Source organism: Erythrolamprus reginae, chromosome 2 (assembly GCF_031021105.1).
Source record: "Erythrolamprus reginae isolate rEryReg1 chromosome 2, rEryReg1.hap1, whole genome shotgun sequence".
NCBI lineage: Eukaryota > Metazoa > Chordata > Lepidosauria > Squamata > Dipsadidae > Erythrolamprus > Erythrolamprus reginae.
Window position 1 is genome coordinate 82,475,654 of NC_091951.1, and position 24,999 is coordinate 82,500,652.

Sequence of the window (24,999 nt, forward strand, 5' to 3'; positions counted from 1 at the left end):
GGTGGGCATGGCCATTTTGACATTACTCATGTCAGGAGTGCCTGTTGTGGCTTGAGCACTCTGCCAGCAAAAACAGGCTCCCGAGCATCATTCTCGGCTATGATGGCCTCTGCCAGAGAAAATGAACCTCACAAGGGCTGCATGCGGCTCTCCTGAGCTCCATTTTTGCTGGCAAAGACACCACAGGCCAGTCCTTCATTGTTTCCAGAGCAGCCCCGCAGGCCAGATCTAAGCATCTTGAGTTTGACACCCCTGGATTAAAGCGTATTAGAAACCTACAATATTTCCAACTCTTTGTTTTGCTTTTTTATATTCTAGCAAGTTATTTGATACTATTGACCTGTATTTGCTAAGCAATCTATTACTTGACATAGAGCCACTGACATTGAAACATGGAAGTAGGTGTTCATGCATGTATAGAATGTATCAAAGCTTGCTTTGAACCTTTGCTTTGTATCTCCTACATCCGATTCTTGGCTACACATTTAGAACACAGTGTTAGAAAGTACATTTGCTATTTTCACAGATAAATTGCCAGAATGCTCCTTTCATTCAAATGACTGTTATCAGCTAGGACAGTGTTTCCCAACCTTTTTTGAGCCGCGGCACATTATTCATATTTTCAAAATCCTGGGGAACATTGAAAGGGGGCGGGCGGGGGGGGGCGGGCTAAAGAAAAGTTTGGACAAAAAAAATATCTCTCTTCCTCCCTTTCTCTCTATTTCTCCCTCTTTCTCTCTTTTCCTTCCTTCCCTTCTTTCGCTCTCTCCATCCCTCTTTCTTTCTTTCTCTCTTTTTTGCTCTCTTTCTCTCTCCCTCCTTCCCTTCCTCTATGTCTTTCTCTCTCCCTTGCTCTCTCTCTCTCTCTCTTGCTATCTCTTTCTTGCTTTTTTCTCTCTCTCTTGCTCTCTCTCTCTCTTTCACTGTCTTGCTATATGTCTCTTTCTCTTTGCCTCTCTTGCTATCTCTCTTTCTTTCTCTCTCTTTCTCTCTTTCTCTCTCTCTGTCTCTCTTGCTATGTCTCTCTTTCTTTCTCTTTCTCTCTCTCTCTCTGCCTCTCTTGCTAAGTCTCTCTTTTTCTCTTGCTATGTCTCTCTTTCTTTTTCTCTCTCTCTGCCTCTCTTGCTAAGTCTCTCTTTTTCTCTTGCTATGTCTCTCTTTCTTTTTCTCTCTCTCTGCCTCTCTTGCTATGTCTCTCTCTCTCTTTCTCTATCTCTCTTTCTCTGCCTCTCTTGCTGTCTCTCTTTCTTGCTCTGTCTCTCTTTCTCTGCCTCTCTTGCTATGTCTCTCTTTCTCTCTCTCTCTGCCTCTCTTATATGTCTCTCTTTCTTTCTTTCTCTCTCTCAGCTGACTGCAAGCGGGAGCCCTGACGGCGGCAGCTGGACGTGCTGCTGGACACCGTATATGCCAGGCCCGCAGCGCCAGCATGCACGACGTCCAGCAGCACGTCCAACCGCCACCGTCAGGGCTCCCGCTTGCAGTCAGCTGAGAGAGAGAGAGCGCTCCCTCTTGCCGCCGCCTGGAGCTCCCTCTCGCCGCTGCCATCTCCCCGCGACTGCCTGCGGCTGCTGCAGCCGCCGCCCCCCGCTTCTACCGCCAGTGCCCTCCCGCCGGGCCACAAAGGACACTTGCCACCGACGCCAGGGAAGCTCCAGCTGGGCGGGGCACTGCTGGTACTTCCGTCCTGGGGCTCCCGCTCGCAGCTGTCCCCCGGCTCCTGCTCGATGCCGCGGTTTTTGGCGCTCTCCTGCTGGGCCCCAAATAAGGAAGGCGGGAAAAAGGCGCGAAGAATGGAGCTCTCCTTCCTGCCTTCCTTCTTTGGGGCCCAGCAGGAGAGCGCCGAAAACCGCGGCATCGAGCAGGAGCCAGCTGCGAGCGGGAGCTCCAGGTCGGCACCGGCAGCGCCCCGCCCAGCTGGAGCTTCGCGGCACACCTAGCCGTGTCTCGCGGCACACTAGTGTGCCGCGACACACCGGTTGGGAAACGCTGAGCTAGGACATGCAGAATTGCCAATAGCAGCCATTTGCTTACTAGACAGATTATGTCTTTGTATTTTGAAACTTGAGGACTGGAAAAGCGATTATCAAAATGCACAAATGTCATGGGATCATATTTACTGCTTATATATATATATATATATATATTGTACAGTATACAAGCATCTTATATTGAGTGGAATATTAAAGCATTCACTTTGTGCTAATTAAAAAAAACAAATTCAGAGTCTAAGGTAACTTGATAAATGACACTATCTTAGCCTCTGTCCTTCTGGATAAAAATAAAATAGAAGAATAAATCTTTACTCTGTTTTGAAGAGAATATAAGAAAAATAACTAAATAATTTGGGCCATGGTGGCACAGTGGTTAGAATAAGTACTGCAGGCAAATTGTGTTGACTGCCGACTGCCAGCAATTTGGTAGTTTGAATCTGACCAGCTCAAGGTTGATTCAGCCTTCCATCTTTCTAAGGACCCAGATTGTTGGGGGCAAAATGCTGACACTATAAACCACTCAGAGAGAGTTGTAAAGTACTGTAAAACGGTACCTAAGTCCAAGTGCTATTGCTATTGTTATAATTTTATCATGTAGAGAACAGCTGTCAAACTCACGAGGTCACATTGTTGTCACATGACGTTTCACAATCTTTTTCCCAGATGTGGCCTATATGTGACGTATCCAGCCCGTGGGCTGACAGTTTGACACCTCTGATGTATATCTTATTCTAAATTTGCCGTTACTCATAACATAATACAGTGGTACCTCAAGATACGAACCCCTCGTCTTACGAACAACTTGTGATACGAACCCGGGGTTCAGAAAATTTTTGCCTCTTCTTACGAACTTTTTTCGAGTTACAAACCGGCGTTCGGAGACTGCTGGGAAGCCGCGCGGCTGTTTTAAAAGGTAACAGCCGGGCGGCGGGGCTTCCCAGAAGCCTCCCGAACGCTGGTTCGTAACTCGAACAAAGTTCGTAAGAAGAGGCAAAATTTTGCTGAACCCCGGGTTCGGTTCGGGAGGTTGCTGGGAAGCCCCCCAGGCCGGCTGCGACCTTTTAAAACACCCGTGCCACTTCGCAGCTGTCTCCCGAAGCCGAACGCTGAAGTTCGACTTTAGCGTTCGGCTTCAGGAGACAGCTGCGAAGCGGCGCGGGTGTTTTAAAAGGTCGCAGCCGGCCTGGGGGGCTTGCCAGCACCCCCCGAACCCCGAACTTTTGCCGAACTTCCGGGTTCAGGGTTCAGGGGGGGTGCTGGCAAGCCCCCCAGGCCGGCTGCGACCTTTTAAAACACCTGCGCCGCTTCGCAGCTGTCTCCCGAAGCCGAACGCAGAAGTTTGACTTTAGCGTTCGGCTTCAGGAGACAGCTGGGAAGCGGCGCGGGTGTTTTAAAAGGTCGCAGCCGGCCTGGGGGGATTGCCAGCACCCCCCTGAACCCCGAACTTTTGCCGAACTTCCGGGTTCGGGGTTCTGGGGGTGCTGGGAAGCCCCCCAGGCCAGCTGTGACCTTTTAAAACACCCGCGCCGCTTCGCAGCTGTCTCCCGAAGCCGAACGCGGAAGTTTGGCTTTAGCGTTCGGCTTCAGGAGACAGCTGGGAAGCGGCGCGGGTGTTTTAAAAGGTCGCAGCCGGCCTGGGGGGCTTGCCAGCACCCCCCGAACCCCGAACTTTTGCCAAACTTCCGGGTTCGGGGTTCGGGGGGGTGCTGGCAAGCCCCCCAGGCCGGCTGCGACCTTTTAAAACACCCGCGCCGCTTCGCAGCTGTCTCCCGAAGCCGAACGCGGAAGTTCGGCTTTAGCGTTCGGCTTCAGGAGACAGCTGGGAAGCGGCGCGGGTGTTTTAAAAGGTCGCAGCCGGCCTGGGGGGCTTGCCAGCACCCCCCTGAACCCCGAACTTTTGCCGAACTTCCGGGTTCGGGGGGTGCTGGGAAGCCCCCCAGGCCAGCTGCGACCTTTTAAAACACCCGTGCCGCTTCGCAGCTGTCTCCCAAAGCCGAACACTAAAGCCAAACTTCCGCGTTCGGCTTCGGGAGACAGCTGCGAAGCGGCGCGGGTGTTTTAAAAGGTCGCAGCCGGCCTGGGGGGCTTGCCAGCACCCCCCGAACCCCGAACCTGGAAGTTCGGCAAAAGTTCGGGGTTTGGGGGGGTGCTGGCAAGCCCCCCAGGCCGGCTGCGACCTTTTAAAACAGCCGTGCCGCTTCCCAGCTGTCTCCTGAAGCCAAATGCGGAAGTTCGGCTTTGCCGTTCGGCTTCAGGAGACAGATGGGAAGCGGCGCGGCTCTTTTAAAAGGTCGCAGCCGGCCTGGGGGGCTTCCCAGCACCCCCCGAACCCCGAATCCGCGTTTGGGGGGGTGCTGGGAAGCCCCCCAGGCCGGCTGTCACCTTTTAAAACAGCCGCGCAGCTTCCCAGCAGTCGCCGAAAGCCGTTTTTTTTGCGGGGGGTTTTTTGGATGCACGGATTAATTGACTTTACATTGTTTCCTATGGGAAACAATGTTTCGTCTTACGAACCTTTCATCTTACGAACCTCCTCCTTGCACCAATTAAGTTCGTATCATGAGGTATTACTGTACAATAAAACAAAGTATTTGTAAGTTCAGATAACACTCCATTTTCAGAGGTTACTTCATGACCAGCTCAGAACAAAGGTTTGAAATACTTACCGCTTCTACCAAACTGTCAGCGCTTCTCTGCTTGTCACTATACTTATGCCTAAAGTCACTTGGTACAGTCAAATTAGCTGGTGTAAATGTCCGATATGCAATATCAGGGTCATCGGTATACCAGGAGCTCCTATGCAAAGATGGTAGGCTACCATTCATATATTCTGTAGAATCAGGTTGATCAACTTGTATAAGAGGCGTATAACAAAGAGTGCGGTCCCGGTTGGGTGGGGTAGCCCAGGAACGTGTTGAGCGACTTGGAGAATGCCTATGCACTTTAGTGGCATCCAGACCTGCAACTGCCATGACCTGAGGAAGAGATGAAACATTGGTACCATTCCAAGCTTACAGATGCAATGTTTCCTTAAGTATTATCTGTGAGAGATGCCCAAGATGCCCCTGCCATTCCAAGTTGCTAGGGTTTTTAAGACTCGGGAATTATTTATTTATTTATTTATTTTTTATTTTTTATTATTTTATTTTTTATTATTTTTTATTATTTTTTATTATTTTTTATTATTTTTTATTTTTTATTTATTTTATTTTATTTTATTTTATTTTATTTTATTTTATTTTATTTATTTTATTTTATTTTATTTTATTTGTATGCCGCTCCTTTCTGTGGACTCGGGGCGGCTCACAACACAATAAAACAATTTATAACAAATCTAATCATATACAATTTAAAATTTGAAATAGTTAAAAAAAACAATTTTTAAGCAGACATACCTACAAACATATCATACATAAATTATATAGGCCCAGGGGAGATATCTCAATTCCCCCATGCCTGAAGACAAAGGTGGGTTTTGAGGAGTTTACGAAAGGCAAGGAGGGTAGGGTCAGTTCTAATCTCTGGGGGGAGCTGGTTCCAGAGGGTCGGGGCCGCCACAGAGAAGGCTCTTCCCCTGGGGCACGCCAACCGACATTGTTTAGTTGACGGGACCCAGAGAAGGCCGAGCAATGGATAAAGGGACAACAAAACATCTCCCCTTCTTAATATATTCATAAAGGGAGAGGTGGGCTGCTAAGGTGGAACAGTGATGTGTGCTCGCTCCCGTGACTCTGAGTGCTAGCGGAGTCCAGAGCAATTCTGCTACTGCACCTGTGCAGGTGCGCCTGTATTTTGGTGCAGTTTTTTTGCCATGTTCATCATCTCCAGGGCAGTGTATTAAATGTAACATTTCAAAATATGTTTTTGTAACTCAATTACACTCATCATTTAATATGATTGCTTCTTTCCAGATGTGTTCTTTTAAATGGATGTTTCATTTAGGAAAGACAAACAGAAGTTAGATTGTATCTGCTATTAGTGATTCTGCACGGGCAAAATCTAGCTGGGATATCTAGATTTATTTTTGTAGTATTGTTGGTGATGAAATTGTTTTACAATTTGAGCAAAGACCTTTTCGTTTCTCAGCTTGCTTCACTCTCTGGGGACACACAAATGTCAATACTCAGAACTTGACAAAGTTGAATTGACTTCTTCTCCTTGGAACTTTCTCTTATTTTAAAATATGGAAAAGGGGCAACCTGTCATCTGATTCTTTTTATTACTTTTGCTGTAGGGAACCTAGATGGCCAATTCCAGGCAGCCACTATACATTGGCAACTAACTCTTGAGAGTTAGCTGGGAACAAAGTTATTTGCTCAGGGAGACCCACCATGGAATACAGGTAGCCCTCACTTACTGACCACTCATTCAGTGATTGAAGTTGTGACGACCTTGAATGAGTAATACTGATGACCGGCCCTCAAAATTCCTGCAGTGCCATCATGGACATGTGATTGTGATTTTGGGCACTTGGCAACTAGTTCACACTTATGGCAGTTGCAACATCCTGCAATCACATGATGACCATTTGCAATCATCCCAATCAAGAACAGTTTTTTCCTGAACGCCATCACTCTACTAAACAAATAATTCCCTCAAAACTGTCAGACTTTCTACTAAATCTGCACTTCTATTCTACTAGTTTTTCTCATCATTCCTATCACCCATTTCCTCCCATGTTGACTGCATGACTGTAACTTGTTGCGTATATCCTAAGATTTTTATTAATATTGCTTCTTCATTGCTTATTTGACCCCTATGACAATCATTAAGTGTTTTATCACATGATTCTTGACAAATGTATATTTTATTTTATGTACGTTGAGAGCATATGCACCAAGACAAATTCCTTGTGTGTCCAATCACACTTGGCCAATAAAAATTCTATTCTATTCTATTCTATAAGTAAAGTTAATATAGAAGGTGGAAGGGAAGGTTGTAAGTCATTCCAATAAGTCCCTGTGGCCTTCCTGCACTTATGCCTTGCCACCGCAGCCTTGTGTTTGTGCCATCCCTGGTCTTCTTGTGCTCATGTGTAGCTTGGTCTGGGTCTTGCAAGCCATTCCCTCTGATAGCATCCTCTTCCTCCTGCATCCCCATAGTCCTTATCTGGAACCCTCACTGCTTCCCATTTAATAATCCATGCATCTTGCTGTCACAATGGCAACCAGAAGTGCCAGGATTGCCATTGCAGTGATTTTACACTGGATTTTTCAACTGCATTGCTTAGTGACACTGGTCCCAATTATTATCCTAACCTTAGGACTAGCTGTATCTGCAAGGTTCAAAACTGTGTTACAAAGCTATGCAGCTAAAGTTAATCTTTCACTTACCTGCTGTTGCATTAAATGCAGAGGTAAAGCAGTGCGTTGATGAAAGGTAGGGGAAGGTGGTAATTCATCATGACTGCTCTGCCTGCGGAGGCATTCAAAATTAAAGGAAGAGCGACGATTGGCTGAAATATGAAAAGGTGGAACGGGTTGTTACTGCTTTCTAGAGGTGTCATAGGAACAGTTGGGTAAATACATTAAGGTGGAGTTCGAACTGAAGAAGCTTCTTGAATGAGAAGCTAAACTTTTTTTAAGGAAAAAAACCCAATTACGTTTTCAAAAGCATCTTTGGGACAAACATGAACTCAATGATGATGCTTTGCTGCATTGGTGACAAGATAATAGTCCAAGAGGAGTACAGGCTAAATTTAATTAGTGAGAATGGAGTTGTTCCCCTTCCAAAAGGCTTTTGCTCTGATGCTTACTCTTGAGTTTCCTAGCACTAATTTGTGGTACTAAAATGTGGCCATCTTACCACTGTATTTCAGCAGCTGAATTTTGTTCTGGGGGGAGAATGGAAAGGTTAAGGGAAGGAAAGAGAGTGGTTTGGCTCAGAGACTTTTTAGAGCATTCTTATAGAAACATAGAAGACTGACGGCAGAAAAAGACCTCATGGTCCATCTAGTCTGCCCTTATACTATTTCCTGTGTTTTATCTTAGGATGGATATATGTTTATCCCAGGCATGTTTAAATTCAGTTAATGTGGATTTATCTACCACATCTGCTGGAAGTTTGTTCCAAGGATCTACTACTCTTTCAGTAAAATAATATTTTCTCATGTTGCTTTTGATCTTTCCCCCAACTAACTTCAGATTGTGTCCCCTTGTTCGTGTGTTCACTTTCCTATAAAAAACACTTCCCTCCTGGACCTTATTTAATCCTTTAACATATTTAAATGTTTCAATCATGTCCCCCCTTTCCCTTCTGTCCTCCAGACTATACAGATTGACTTCATTAAGTCTTTCCTGATACGTTTTATGCTTAAGACCTTCCACCATTCTTGTAGCCCGTCTTTGGACCAGTTCAATTTTGTCAATATCTTTTTGTGGGTGAGGTCTATTATTTCCATCCTTAATTTTATAGGCAGGCAGGAAGGCAAGCAGGCAGGCAGAAACAAGCAAGCAAGATCATGCCATCAGCCATTCAGTCACCAACTTTCAATCTAAGAAGTACTGGAGTATTGGAGATTATTAATTATAGAGGTAGAAACTATGCAATATGAAAGCACAAGAAGTAGCTTTTGTTTTCTGGGCCTCTTATTTACCTTCACAGTCTATCTTATCAGGATGTTTCAACTCTTTATTTGCCCTCAGAGTTTAGGTCATCAGGAAGTTTCAACTTTTAATCTCACCTTGTGGACAACAACGTTACTACTTTCAGATCTCTATCTAAAACAAATCAAGTCCTCCTGCTAAAGAATATTAGTTTCTAAGAAATATTTGTGCCTTTACTGAATTTCAAAAGCGATGCAGGACTGAGTGATGTAAGACTGGGTAAAGTAAGGGTCAGGCTTCTATGAGAATCAGATTTCTAATCATTATAGTCTTGCAACATCTGTGTTTCATAAGGATCACTTATATGCTTCCTTTCTCTTCCCTCCTTTTTCTTAATTTGTAAGGGAGAACTAAAAGTTTCCCTCAAACTTTGAAGAATGATCTTTGTGCTCATGTGATCCCTAAGGTCTCTGGCCTAGAAACCAGGTGGTTGTGAATTCTAGGCCCTGCTTATGGATGAAATCCCTCTGGGTGACTTTAGGCCAATCTCTCTCTTTTTCTGTCTTTGCCCCATTCCCAACCTGCTTCACAGATTAGACATTATTTTACAAATGTCCATTTGAATAGTGTTGTGGTTGACTCTGGCCCAGCTCCTGCCCCATGTAATGTAGAGGTGGATGCAGGGGAAACTTCAACATGTCACAGGCCTGTGTTATTGCCGACAGAGTCAGTTCAGAGTTTAGTTTCCTCGGACGAAGAAGAAGGTGGGAGTGACTCGGCAGAGGGGGGCTTGGCACACAGCCCAGGCAGTCAATCTCCCTTATCTTCCATTGATTCGGATGAAGACGTTTTGGACCCACACAAGCGCAGAATTATGCGTAGAAGAGACCAAGTAAGGACATATTACAGGAGATAAGAGCGGCCACCTGTGTTTGGGTAGGGCTCCAGTATTGTGGGGTTTGTGCATTTTTAGTTACTAAGGTCTCTCATTTTCAAAAGGCTTCTCTATGGAGTTGTGCTATTTTGTTAAACAAAATGTTAAATTGAAGCCATCTGAACTAATAAAAATATGCATCAACTCTAATTTTGGCTTTTGGAGAAATTTAAAGACACATTTTCAGTAATGTGGGGGAACGGAAACTATTGTAAGCAATCCAATAAAGGTAAAATTAATCCACAATTTTTGATCATGTTGTTATTCTATGAATGAGCTCATTCTGTGGTATAAAAAGAAGACACGAGAAGCTCCAGCAAGCATGCCCCCCCCCCCAAGAAAACTTCCTTTCCCACTGGGTCACTGGGATGTTGCCTTTGTATGACAAAAATCAAATCAAGTTGAGAGCACAGGCAGAGAATGCACATCTAACAGTAAAGGAAACACATCCACAAAGCCAACTTTTGTAGTGAACTCACGTGTAGGTGTTGGAGGTAGCAGCCGTCTCCTAGGAGATCTTTTGGAATCATAATACACGGGTGAGTCATCTTCTTCAAAAAAACCATGTGGGTGATGATAACCCTTTGGCCGTTCAAAATCTAAATCATTACAGTGACATGTGCTATGGTAGTCGTGAGAAGGCCTAAAGGTAAAGAAACAGATAATTGGTAGTGATCATCCTAGAAAACTGACAGCTTTCAAAATTTGTAACTTGCCCAAAATTATGAACTACCCCTCCCAACAAAAACTAAAACATAAGAACATAAGAAGAGCTATGCTGAATCAGACCAAAGCCCATCGAGTCCAGCATTCTGTGTCACACAGTGGCCCACCAATTGTCCATGGAGATCTTGAGCAGAAAGAGAAGGCAAGACCCTCCCTTTCTCCTGACCCCCAACAAATGGTACTCAAGGGAATCCTGCCTGCCTCAACCAACATAGAGACAGCACATAGACATCCGTTTCAATAACCACCGATACACTTGGCATCCATGAATCTGTCTAATCCTGCCTTGAAGCTACCAAGGCTGACAGCTGTCATGACCTCTTCTGGAAGTGAATTCCATAAACCAACGACCCTCTGGGTGAAGAAATATTTCCCTTGATTTGTCCTCGCTTTCTTACCTATGAGCTTTAGGGAGTGCCCCCTCGTCCTAGTATTGTTTTTTATAATTTTTCTTTATCCACCTTTTCTATCTCATGCATGATTTTATACACTTCAATCAAGTCACCCCTTAAATGCCATTTTTCAAGGCTGAAGAGACCAAGGCATTGCAACCCGGTTTCATAAGGGAGGTGTTCCATTTCCTTGATCATACTTGTTGCCCTTTTTTGCACCAAACAAAACACTGAAGTAATTTTTAAGGACAACAGTAATAGTGATTGATATCTAGCACGCCTTCTCAGTCAGGAATCCAGAATTCCCACCAACCTGAGTCAGGAATTCACAAACTGAATTTCTAAATCTTGTACTCCAATATATCTGGAGAGTATTAAATTGATTTAAAGTAACCGACTCATTCTCCAGCAAATTTATTTTGGAGTCATGTTTATATTTCATGGTCAATTTTCTAATTTTAAATACAAATGAGAGGATCTTAGAGAAGTATAGTGGGGAGAGGAATTCAATTTGATAATTAATTTGGAGTGATCTTGCCCTATTTTCTATCCTTCAATTTTGTAACTAGCGCTTCCTTCTCTTTACAAGATACTTCAGTTCCAAGCTTCCTATTTTTCTAAATAGGCATTCAAGGCATTCACAAACTGAATAAGCTATATGAGATGTTACAGAAGTATCTCATCTCTGATGTACAAAAGCCACTGCATTGGTGTGTTTTTTTTATGAAACTTAAACTTACCAGTTTCCTGACAACATACTGTCTTCTTCATAATACTCATCACCACTAAAATATTCCTGATCATCCAGATAGCAGTCATCATTATAATAATCTCTAATTTCATGATCTTCTCGGCATATCGTAGGTAAATGTCTATCACCCGATTCTGACCTGCAGTTAGAACAGAGAGATGTTTTTATTACTTTTTATACATAAATCCTTCCCTCCCTATCTTTTCCCTAAATCAGTTTTAGCAAGAATTAAAACTGTAATAAAATAAAAGGACTTAAAAGAACAAAAGTTAAGACTGGAAAAAAGCACCAAAAACATGTACAGGTTGTCCTTGACTTACAACCACAAATAGGATCAGGGTTTCTACTGCTAAGTAAGCAAGGCAGTTGTTAAACTAGGCATATCCATTTCTATGAGTTTTTGCAAGGACATTAAACAAATCACTGCAGCTATTAACTGAATTATGTATCATTAAGCGAATCCCGCTTCCTCCATTGACTTTGCTTGTTTGAATCTGTCTGGGAAGGCTGCCAGAGGTGATCACATGACCCTGTGATGCTGCAACTGTTAATACATACAGGTTACTAAGTGGCCAAATTTTGTTATGTGACTATGGCAATGCCGTGACAGTTGTAAGTGTGAGGAATGGTTGTGAGTCACTTTTTTTTCAGTTCATTGTTATTTTGAATGATCACAAAGGGAATGATTGTAAATTAGGACCACCTGTGGTGAAAGTAAATAGGGCATATAATATAATCAAGTGAACTTTACTATACTTCCTATAGGCTGAATGCCTTCTTCAAATAAAGAATTCAACCACTGATAAGAAACTGATCAGAAAACTTGGCAGGACAAGAAGCAATGGGTGGAAACTAATCAAGGAGCGATGCAACCTAGAACTTTCCTGACATTTAGAACAATTAATCAGCAGAACAACTTGCCTCCAGAAGTTGTGAATGCTCCAACACTGGGCATTTTAAAGAAAATGTTGGATAACCATTTCTCTGAAGTAGTGTAGGGTTTCCTGCCCGAGTAGGAGGTTGGAGTAGAATACCTCCAATATCCTTTCCAACTCTGTTATTCAGTAAAACCAGCTTACATACCTGGCCTCCTCAGATTAGGAATTCTACTGCTGAGATACTCAAGCCATTGAGAAATTGTACTCTCCCTTTGGCTGTTTGTTTATTTGGCCTCGCTTCTACTTTTTTCTTTTTTTCAAGACACATTGTGACTTGGAGGTGGATACTACCCACTAGATTAATTTGAGTTTTAGCTTCCTACATGTCCAGTAGTTGCAGCTTTGTTCTATTTCCAATTTCAGTATATTGGCTGTCTCTTGCAGGGAGTTGGGGAAATTAAATGTAACGTTGTCATAAGGATACTGATAGATGCAAGGGAAATATAAATCATTGGTAGAAACATGAAGTTTTATTTTAACCTAATTCTAAGGAGGGCCATCATGTTTTGCATAATTTCTAATAGCATCAACATGCAAAATGTTTTGGAATTCATAGGAACTTCCTTGTATTGTGTCAAACCACTTGTCTAATTTTCCTATTCTGATGAAGTGTTTTCCATGGCATGACCTTATATATACTTACCTAATGTAAGCTTCATAATAACGAGCTCTACTAGAAAAAAAGAATATGGAGAAAAAAGTATAATGAATTTTAATGAAATGATTAGGAAAAAAATGTTACATTGTACTACTTATCAATGGATACATTTGTATTTATCCAAACTTTCCCACTGGATTTAATTTATAAATTACTTTATAAATTGAAAGAAAGAAGCAACGATTTATCTTAACTGATTTTTGGTTTATCTTCTTTAGACCTCTTTCTACTGTAATTATGCAACAATCTAACTATTAATGTTGTTGAATTTATATGATTGTATTAATCTGACCAATAAAGAACTAGTTTTGTCTAATGATTGAGGCACCAGGCTAGAAACTGGAAGATCATGTGTTCTAATCTCTCCTTAACATAAAAGCCATTGGATAGATTTGGGCCAGTCACTCTGTCTCAAGTGAACTCATCTCACAGGGTTGTTGTTGAGGGGAAATTAGGAAGAAGGAGAAATATTAGGTATGCTTGCTGCCTTGTTTATAAAAATAATAAGGGTAGGATCTAAATAAAATAAATAAGTAAATCACATGGCCCGAAGAATTATAATAGCTGAATAATGTAAACTGTACTGGCTTGTAAGTTACAACTTAATCAAGTAGAAAAATTGAGTCATGTTAAAATTAAACTAGACAATGAATAAATTAGGCAATCAAATATAACAGTTCAAGGTGTTAAAAAGCAGTAACATGAGGATTGGCATTAAAATAGATTGGGATTTACCTCTTTTTGGATGACCGTCTACGATGTTCACGGCGATCTTTTCTGGAGTAGGAATGGCTCCCAGTTTCTGATATATGTTCATGACTTCCAGTACTTGCGTGTTTTCTGTTTACCATCTTGGACATATTGGCATTATTGAGGTTAGCATTTGTGGAATTTGGAACTTGCTTCCCTACTGGGTTGTGGTTGTGATGGCTATGATGATTATGAAATAAAGAGTTTCCTGTTGGTGGATGCACATTTTTCTCAGTCGTATCCACCATACACGAAACCAATGGCCTTTGCACATGAAGGGGGCGATGGGTGGTACTGATCTGTTGAAATGAATCCCTTGTATCAGTGCTAACATGATTGATATGGTTTCCAAACAGGGCACCATTTCTCTGAAACATAAAAAGTGATAATCAATGAATAACATAATACTAGTTTCTTTGTCTTCACGTCCACATCCTGTGTGCATTCGCCTGGCATCCTCAGGTCAGTCAGTCACATTGCCATAATACCCACAATACCCTCTTCTAAACAGTCCTCTGTGTGATATAGGAGCTGTCTATGATTGCAATTATATCACACTGCAATTGAAAATGTGCCAAGATTGTTAACCTATTCACAGAGAAAGAGATACTACATCATACAGATCCAGATTCACATGCCTACAGTTAACAGCTAAGCAAACTGTATTACCGACCTCTCCCCTAAAGTGTTTATAAGATATATTTTTAAGAGCATAGTGTTTGTTAAGATTTGTATTACAATTATATGATAAAGTCATTCCACAACTACAGTGACATGACCGACAATCCTGGGAGTTCTCTGATTTTGTTCTCAGACCAGCGATCAGAACGTTATCCTTAATTCCATCTGTCAATTGTATGGCTCTAGCTAACTCCATGTGCAGAGATACGGTTAAGTATAGTACAGGTGGCACCTGGCTCAATAGTAGCAACCGTAAGAGGGAGCTTGGAGTCCAAGTGGGCAATCACTTAAATGTGAGCCAGCAGTGTGCAGCAGCTGCCAAAAAAGCCAACACAGTTTTAGGCTGCATTAACAGAGGGATAGAATCAAGATCACGTGAAGTGTTAATATCACTATATAATGCCTTGTAAGGCCACACTTGGAATACTGCATCCGGTTTTGGTCGCCACAAAGTAAAAAAGATGTTGAGACTCTGGAAAGTGTGCAAAGAAGAGCAACAAAGATGATTAGGGGACGGGAGACTAAAATATACTGCTCAAAAAAAATAAAATAAAGGAAACACTTAAAAAACAATATAACTTCAAGTAAATCAAACGTCTTTGAAATCCACTTAGGAAGCAACACTGATTGACAATCAATTTCACATGCTGTTGTGCACATTCAACTTTGTACAGAACAATGTATTCAATGTGAATATTTCATTCATTCAGATCTAGGATGTGTTATTTGAGTGTTCCCTTTATTTTTTTGAGCAGTATATATAAAGAAGGATTGCTGGAACTGGGTATGTCTAGTTTAATGAAAAGGAGTAGTGGGTGAAAGGATAGCACTGTTCCAATAACTCAAGGTTTGCCACCAGGGTGGTATTCACTTACTTTCCTTACTGGCTTGCAAATGTGAGCATGCGCGACCATGACTTGGATGACTGAGAATCTTCATAGACATTTAGCTATGCACTTTGGGATGAACACCATTCGGATGGTGTGAGAGTATGAAGGGATTTCCAGAAATATTGCAGACTACAGGAACCATTTGTGCTTCAATTTCAGATGCAGGCGCTACTCAAGTGACCCCAAGGACATAGATAAACCTACAAGTCTTCCTAATGACTCTCTAAAAGAATGCAAAGGACCAGTTGTCTGCAAGAATATAAATCATTCCATTCTCCACTATCCTGTCATAGCTGAAGAAGCTTCTTGGATGATAAGTGAAACATCTTCAAAGAAAAACAAGAAAATCCAGTTGCCTCTTGCTGAAAGCAGTTGAAACACTATTGGTACTGGAAGTTCTTCCCTATAGAATGGAGCAAGGTTATTGGGATGCTCTGCATCTCGCCATAACTTCTGCTATTCTCATCAGTTGAAGATGGCAGTAGAAATTCTCATAGGAAAATGTTGTCATAGGGAAATAAGGGGTTTTTGAGCTAACATCAAAGATGGAGTCTTTTAAAGAGGGGAAGAATTGAAAAAAAGTGTTTTGATGGAGAAAGATGTAATGGCTGAGATCTAAGATGGAACTAGACAGTGATTGTTGTGGAAAATTTGGGTTGTAAAATTTGTTGTAATAGTGGCTTGTGTACCTATATTGCATCTGGTAGTGTTATAGTGCTGAAGTCTTGTTGAGTCAAGGACAAATTTGGAAGAGATTACTGAATAGAGTTGTTGGGTGAGATCCAGAAGATTTACTGAACACTCAAAAGGATAATGTAGTATGAGACTTTTTCTACCCAATAGAGATTTAGGGGTTGAAGAGAGAGGGAAGTGATCAGCAGTCAGAAGCCGAGGGAAGAATAAATGCAGTCAATGTTCAATCTGTCAATTCAACATTATAGCTTAAAAATGTATGCAGATAGAGCAAACTTTGGATACAATTTTGAATACAGAAAAAGGCTGCATTACATCTTTTTAATCTCAAAATGCTGCAGGCGGGCAGGAGGAGGTAGAGCAGAAATGACCTTTCTCAAAACTTGATGAGAAATTTGGTGAAATTAAAAGTAGTTTGCTTACTTTGATGTGCTTTTGGAATACATGGTAAAACATCCAAAATAATTTGATGTGCCTTTCCTCAAATCCCAAGAACTCACAGATGTCTTTGGCTTGTAAACACCATCATCTCTGCATGATGCTCCATTGGTAGTTACCCAAGTGGAACATACCATAAGCATGGTAAGGGATCTATTTAGCTGGCAGCCCTTTGAGCAAAACAGAACAGAGCACATGCTCCACCTTCTGACACATGTGCAAAGGGAACACTAATTCAGAAGGAGCTTGCCTTCACCAACTAGAACTGTAATTCCAATGAGCTTTAGTAGCATGGGGATTATTGATTCTATGTTGCATATCTATTTCCTTTATGACATTATTTTCTTCTGATGACCGTGTTTGGTAACTAAAGGAATTCTTTTGTCACAAAATAGAAGACTGCCTCAAACTTGAACCTATAATGAAATAGCTTGGAAATGAATGGAATGCACTGATTCTTGCATCTGCTTAGTAAAGGGAAGATATAAACTGAAGATATCTATCATACAGCCATTTACTTTATATACTTCCTCCTCCTCATGATGATTTTGTTCTGGTTCATCCTCTTGCAAATCACAGGAGATAGCTCGCCGAATTTCAGGTCCAATATCATGTAGTGTTCTAAGTCCAGCCTAAATATGTAAAATACAACCAAAGTATATTAGAAGTGACAACACATTTTTCATTTAGACTACGCGTTTAAAGGATTTATGCCAAGAGTGTCTTGCAAACAAATGGGGCTGACATGGGACTTAAATGTTTCCATTCCACTCCAGAAATATGCAAACATTTCCGAATAGAAATTTCTACTTTACTGGATTAAAATTTGTACGCAAATCAGAAAAGAGGCGAATCAGAATTTTTTCTAATAAAAGGAAGAGCCTTATTTTAGATCTAGCATCATATTTTTACTTTTAAAAAAATAATGCTTCTGTGAGTTAGAAAATATGGTCACTGGCATTCTGGCTTTATTTCTTCCTTTTTAGAGACAGGGTAGTTTTAAAGTCAAAATTGCTACATTCACTTTGCACATTTGTTACTCTTATTACTAAAGATAGTAAGCCTGCAAAGTTAATGCTGCTGAAACATATCCAGACTCCAATTTCTTGTGGCACACTCTTATGTTGGATGATTGCATATGGCCCAACCCAGTGGTGGGTTTCAAAAATTTATACTACTGATCAGTAGCGGGTTGCACTTATCCGCATACTGGTACACTGCATGTGCATCCTCCTGATTTGGGCATTCCCGAGTGCATGTCCCTTGCCCAATTTTGCTTCCGTGAATACACAGGAAGCAAAAACGCTCCAAAATCTCACGAAGGGACGCTTGCGTGTGTGTGATTTTGGTGGGGGGTTTTACTTCCGCACATGCGCAGAAGCAAAATATCAAACAAAATCTCATGCGAGCGTTCCCTCCCGAGATTTTGCTTCTGCAAATGCGCAAGAAACAGAAAGGTCCAAAAATTCAGAAAAAAGATGTCACCGCCTGATGGACTGGCGAAGACAGCCTCAGAGCAGTCGTGTGCAAATTGTTCAATCTGGCAGCTGCTACCAGAGTCTCCTGGTGTACCAGTAGGAACCCACCACTGCTGCTAGTTTTATGAGCATGGCTTGATGGGCATGGTGTGGCTTAGGGGCATGGCAGGGAAAGGATACTGTAAAATTTCCATTCCCATTCCAGGGGAAGGTTATTGCAAAATCCACATTTCCTTCCAATCAACTGGGACTCAGGAGGCAGAGAATAGGTAGAGGCAGAGCCACTCAGATGATATGTACTGGTTCTCCAAACTACTTAAAATCTCTGAACTACACAAAATTTCTGCTATCGGTTCTCCAGAACTGGTCAGAACCTGCTGAAAACCACCTCTGGCCCACATTTGATCATCTCAGTTTTTAGTCTAGTAACTAGCCTAGCATTGGATTAGTTGTTGGAATTACTAATAAAATTTAACAATGCAAGCCTTACAAACCAGTATTAAGTTAAACTTTAAAAGAAATTGGAAGGCTTCTCAATTTCAGCTAAGAAATAGCTAAGTCACCATATATAAATTTCAACTTAAGAAAATTCTCACTCTTTTTTTAAACCCACAAATGTGTCATACTACGGCTATTCCAGTATATGTTCTCTTAGGCATTCCACAATAAAATGTGAGAATGACAGGAATGTACATTCTTTTCCATTCTACTCCCACAAGCCACATACTTTGTGTGTTAGCATGTACCATCTACAAGACACGTATAACCCTGTTTGATTCTAGTTGATTGCACTTTTTCATAAGGTTATCAGAATCTAGGTTTCCAACTAGCTGAAACATCAAAAATATGCTCAGTAAACACATGGAATTATTTTCTTGTAACAGCTTGTACATACATGTTCATACTTAGTCATCTTGCAAAATAAATTGCTCAGAAATTATGTGATTGGTTAAAAAGTAGATTTTACCCAATAGCTGAATTTTTAGAGGAATTATAGAATATTTCTATAACATTATTTCTTTATGAATAAAGGTAAGAAGCAATGATCATATATATATTTCTTGCATAATAAAATGATCAAATAATCATATGGCATCAGACCATATTTCTTCAGTGGGACCTTGTCGAAACATTGCCAGGAATCTCTGAAACTTACATGAGAAGAAACCCGAATGTGCCAAGACTTTGATACCTATACCTGTGATAATCTGTGAAAACACACAGATATACTCACAGGTTTTCACAGGTATAGGTATGTAGGTCTTGGCATATTCAAGTCTTTTCCTGTGTAAGGTTGATAGACTCCTGACGACATTTCGACAGGTAGGACCTTGTTGGAACATTACACAGTAAAAGACCTGAATATGACACACACACACAAACATATGTATGTATACACACACACACACACACTATGTCACAGAAGTGAGTACACCTCGTCACATTTTGTAAATATTTAAGCATACACAAGATGGAAAAAAATACAAATCAAATTCCATAATACAATAAGATAAGCATTATTTTGTTTCTTTCTCCACAATTTTATGTAAAAAAACCACACCTATGAAATAGCTTGTTTTCACTAGCTTCCCAAGAGTGAGGCCACCATACAGATCACTAGAAGAAAGCTATTTCATAGTATTTAAAACACTGGCTCTCCCCTATTGGGGATCTGTAGAGTAAGTAGATGGCAGAAAGGAGACATTCCTGAAGATATTTTAGCATCTAAGTACGTAGGACTTCCGAGATGAAAACTAGCACTTTGAATTATTCTTAGAAGCCTACGCAGGTGTAGATCCTGAAACATTAATATTATCAATACAAATTCTCTCATTTGCCAAAATATAGGCTACTGCATTTTATACCAATCACACCTTCCAAGTAGCATTCAAAGGTAATATATATGTTACACCTTTATAAAATACTGGTATTTCACAGTCTTATTTTAGAGATTCAATGGCTTATGATAATATTGCTGTGGCCTCTTTCTCCATAAAATGTCTCTAGCACAGTAACCAAAATTGGAGAAAGTCTTCAATACCTACAGGTTCCACCTACTTATTTAGCCATAGATAAAAGTGAAAATCAATGGTTTACAGTGAATCACCAAAATATTAGTAATACTAATCATTTGTCAACAGAATAGGATGAAAATAAGTATGGACAGTACATCCCTTGGGTCATATTAACCCTTCCAGGTTTAAGCTAGATATCTTGACTGCATTTTAAAAAAGATTTTCCTTGTGATTCTTTTAGAAAAGAGGTGTCCAGAATAAGGGAAAAAAACAACCCTCCATTAGTCTCCAAACTGTCCAGCCAATATCTTAAGTTAAAACAAATAAAACCATCAGGCTACTAAAAAAATTAGACTGCTTTAATGAATAGTAGAGAGGGGCTGCATTTGCACAAGCTTGAAAACACTTATTCTGAACCATTTTAGTTAAGTGCATAGCCTTACTATATACCTGTATGTGAGTGCTACTGTAAGTGGATGATGTGTGTCTGTTTGTGCACAATAGGAAATGTATTTAGATTTCTGTAGGCTCTATTTCATCTTCATCCATAGCTTCAAAAATAAATCCATCACATAACTCTGATTCAACTTTCCCCAGTATCATATGTGGGATTTGGCCTTCAACTCCAAAATGCTTTACTGTATATGTCATATGAAATGGGCAGGGAACATTGAAATTAAAGAAATAAACCAATTCTAAAGTAAGACTCAATGGTTGGGGGAAAACAAACCAAGCTAAATGAATTGCAGATTATGCTTACAAAACAGAAGCATTTTCAACTTTCAAAGATATCATCTTAAATTTGATAGCCTATTTACTTTATCAGATCAAGAATGTCTTTCCAGTAGGTTGTTTTGTAACACACAAGGTTATAACTTAAAAGTGACATGATAATTCACTGCAGCTGTGCTTTGGGAACATGTTAATACCAACTATTTGCAATGACATTAATCATTAATACACCCACATTCCCCCAGCATAACTTCTGAAAACACAAATACTGTTTTTCTTTTGAAACCCCCCCCCCAAAAAAAACTTACATTTGTTCTTTTAAATTTTCACAGAGGACTAAATAGCTGTCATATATAAAATACATTTCATTATTAACAATGCCATGTTTATGTGATATATTGGAAATAAGAAATCATACTCGCATATACAGCTTTACAAGAATTATATTTAAACTTTAATGCAAACAAAGTTCTTAGAATCATAAAATTTAAATTGAAGATGTCTGAAATCATGTTTAATTACTGCCAACTCATTTCCTCCTCTTTCTGTATACAGTTAGATTAAGATAGTAGTTAATACACCTACAATAAAAGCTAATAAACTCTACTACGTAGAAATATAGATGACTGAACTCACCTCTATTATAAATTATAAACAACAGTAAGGATTCATATTGGAAATTGTAGTTAATGAATAACAATGAAATTTGAACTGTCGAATGCTATGGCTCACCTCAAACAATAATCACAGGAAAAACTACAACTTTCAAAATTTAAACAATAAAACTCACCAAAAAATTAATAATCAGTACCTGGAGGAAATGCACCTAACATTTAATCCCAATGTCAGTAAATATTCAGGATTCTTCCACCCTTTCATTAAAATAAATGCTGCTTGGTTGACTTTAAAAAAATTACTATCCTTTGTAAATTTCCTGAAGACAAAGTAGAAACCAATCAACCAACTGCTGGTATAAGACCTTACAGCAATTACAAATACCTTGAATAAGAGAAAGCTATCCTGTTACTTTTGATTTCACTTACCTGATTTGGTTTATACCATTGAAAAGTTTCTTTAGAAAGAATAGCTACTAATAAAATACTGTATAATGCATAACCAGTTAAGACACCCGTAATTCCGGACCACACATAATCAAAATATTAAAATGTGGGGCACCTACACTATAGCAGTGTATGTAAGAGATGTAGTAGTCAAGTCCAGAATCCACTGTAGCATTAGAATTCACAGAGTCCATCCTATCTCAGTGCCTAGAAGCTGTGTTTCCTTCACATTCCTTACACAAAGAGATCTGTGTTCTATTATTAAACCCTGTTCAGCTGAGCTTGATATGAGCCCAGTATGAACATTGCAGGCCAATGAAGTAAAAGCACAATGACGTACAACCCCCATTTGCATTTAATAACCATTGAAAACCTCTTTGGAATGTCATAATTATATATTATTACTCTTATGGTAGTTAATTGAGGGTTGTAGATACTGCACAAAGATAGCAAAGCTTTGTTAAATACAATTGCACTTTATATTTTACAAACTGCAATGCCTTTATCTTTTATTTTACAATGCAATCAGCCAGACGTATTGATTTGTGCATACTTTTTATGGTACAGTCTATTAATGGACACTTGTCATAAACAGTGGCCATTCATGCATGCACTGCTAAATGTAAATTTTGAACATGCTATTTTGAATGTTCATAGAAAATATTCTTCCCAACTCAAGCATTGGACTACAATTTCCTTTTACCCAGGAAATGGCCTGATTGGGATTGACAGAAACAACATGGTTTGTGGCTGTCAGGTTAGGAAAACAAACAAATAAATTAAAGCAACAGATTGCCAAACTTCTTAGTTACAGGAAAATTAATTTTGAAGTTAAGTTGTGGGTGTTGTCACAAAACAGCTTCATGGCAGATGCAGAACTCTCATTGAGGAAAACATGCATATTGTCTCTCCCTCAAATAGTATTTCTTATCTCAAATTTATCATTGCCCTTTCCTAAACAATGCATCCAAGCAACATCATTGACTTTGAGACGTCAAGTGGGGTTACAGTACTTAGTAAGGCTTGAGATGTTGCTTGCAACTTTCATGTGGGCATAGATTAAGTGTTTTCAATTTATTTCACTTCCCGTATCTTCTTTAGATTATAGATTTTTGTACATCAGTGGTTTGGGGGGAAGGTTGAATAACATCAAAGATCGAAGATCCTATCAATGTTATTCTTACATTAATTTATTCTGTATTTCTTTTCCTGGCTTCTGTTGACATGCATTGATATCGTAAGAAGGGTTGCTTCAAAAATACCTTTTTTCACATAACATACTGTTACACATCATGACCATATTGAAGGAAATATCATAAATCATAATCATTCAAGAACATCTTTCCCAAATGGACCGTTGAACTTACCTGAACGGTCTTCTCGCTGCACTGCGAAGAGAGTCCAACATGGGCATAGTTCAGCCTGATTGGAAGGGACTGAGTTAAAATTAGCATAATAAATAGGTCCCGCCCCCCTTGTGGACCCTGGTGAGTCAGTCGATAATAAAATGAAGTCATAGTGTAAAAACTCAAGAACATTTATTCAACCAACAAACTGTGGCAACTGTCATAACTGAAACTTAGTGCCCATGGGCTCTAAAGCCGGGTGGGTTTGGACTCTCTTCGCAGTGCAGCGAGAAGACCGTTCAGGTAAGTTCAACGGTCCTTCTCCACTGCACTGCTCAGAGAGTCCAACATGGGATATACCCAAGTTAAGTCCTCAGGGCAGGAAAGGCTAGGACAGGGGCACTGGTTCTCTGCACACACCCTGCAGTACTCTGCGTCCGAAGGCAGCCTCCGCCGAAGCATAGGTGTCTAAACGGTAGTGTTTAATGAATGTGTCGGGCACTGTCCAGGTTGCTGCTCGACATATGTCCTCAATCGGAGCCTGGGTTGCCCAGGCCGCTGACGTAGCTGCACTCCTTGTGGAGTGTGCCGTGAGGCCTGGTGGAAGTGGCGTGGAAGATGTCTGGTAAGCTGTAACGATACAGGCCTTAATCCATCTACTTGCTGTTTTGGACGAAATCTTTAATCCCTTAGAAGTTGAGGCGTAGGAAACAAACAATGCCTCTGACCTCCGAAGTGCCTTGGTGCATTTAATGTAAATCCTAAGAGCACGTCGCACATCCAGCGTGTGCCATCTCAGTTCCAATGGATGAGAACCTTGAGCACAAAAGCTTGGAAGCACAAGTTCCTGCGCTCGGTGGAAGACCGAGTTGACTTTGGTCAGGAAAGTCGGGTCCAGTCTCAGAACCACCCTGTCTGGATGGAATATGCACAAGTCTGGTCTTACTGACAGTGCAGCGACCTCCGACACCCGTCGAGCAGAAGTGATAGCAACCAGGAATATTGTCTTATAGGATAAAAACTGTAGAGAAACCTCTCGTAGGGGTTCGAAGGGAGGTCCCGTAAGGGCCTGGAGCACCGTTGGCAGGTCCCAAGTTGGAAACCGATGAACTGTAGGTGGGTTGAGGTTAGCCGCACCCTTGATAAAGTCCTTTATCCATGGGTGGTGGGAGATAGGTCTGGATAGGTCCAATTTAAGAATAGATGCTATGGCCGCAACCTGCCTACGTAGTGTATTAGGTGCTAATCCTCTGTCTAAACCCTCTTGTAGAAAGGACAGAAGCTGTACTACACATGGTTTTTGAGGGTCAAACTGTTTAGTTTTACAAAAGGAACAGTACGCTGCCCAGGTAGCTTGGTAAATTCTAGTCGTGGAGGGGCGTCGCGATGCCTGGATCGTCGCGATGACCCTTTCTGGCACCTGCTGTCTTCTCAAGTGGTCCCCCTCAAGTGCCAGACGGCAAGTTTCCACCACTGAGGGTCTGGGTGGGAAACTGCCCCTGGGTTAGCGATATCCGGTGGTGTGGAATGTGCCAAGGGGGAGAGATTGACAGCGCTGTGAGGTCTGAAAACCACGGGCGCCTGGGCCAATACGGGGCTATTAAAATGAGTTCTGCCCGTTCCTGCAGAAGCTTGTGGATCACCTTTGGCATGATGCGTACTGGCGGGAACGCATAGAGAAGGCCCCTGGGCCAGGGGCAATGTAGTGCGTTGACCTGTTCTGCTCCCGGTGATGGGAAGCGGGGAAAAAACCTCGGTAGCTGTGTGTTGAGGTTCGTTGCGAAGAGGTCTACCTCTGGTGTCCCATACCTGCATGTGATTTCTTGGAACAGTCGTGTGTCCAGACGCCATTCTGCTGGGTCTATGGTTGTGCGGCTCAACCAGTCCGCCTGGGTGTTGCAGATACCGGAGATGTGTTCGGCCCTTAACGAACAGAGATGTTGTTCCGCCCACCTGAAGAGGTTGTGGGCTTCCAGCATTAAT

The 24,999-nt window shown here is 41.1% G+C and overlaps 1 protein-coding gene across 2 annotated transcripts in view; it reads right to left on the bottom strand.

The window, feature by feature from the left end:
• Nucleotides 1–24,999, bottom strand: part of CACNA1D (calcium voltage-gated channel subunit alpha1 D) — a 277,357-nt gene that overhangs the window by 2,394 nt on the left and 249,964 nt on the right. For both annotated transcript variants that reach the window (XM_070738512.1, XM_070738513.1), the window contains 7 exons: nucleotides 16,903–17,016; nucleotides 13,668–14,050; nucleotides 12,918–12,947; nucleotides 11,326–11,475; nucleotides 9,947–10,110; nucleotides 7,322–7,443; nucleotides 4,655–4,963 (listed from right to left, as the gene is read on the bottom strand). In XM_070738512.1, coding sequence (XP_070594613.1) covers nucleotides 4,655–4,963; nucleotides 7,322–7,443; nucleotides 9,947–10,110; nucleotides 11,326–11,475; nucleotides 12,918–12,947; nucleotides 13,668–14,050; nucleotides 16,903–17,016 — 1,272 coding nt within the window. The remainder of the gene's footprint in view (nucleotides 1–4,654; nucleotides 4,964–7,321; nucleotides 7,444–9,946; nucleotides 10,111–11,325; nucleotides 11,476–12,917; nucleotides 12,948–13,667; nucleotides 14,051–16,902; nucleotides 17,017–24,999) is intronic.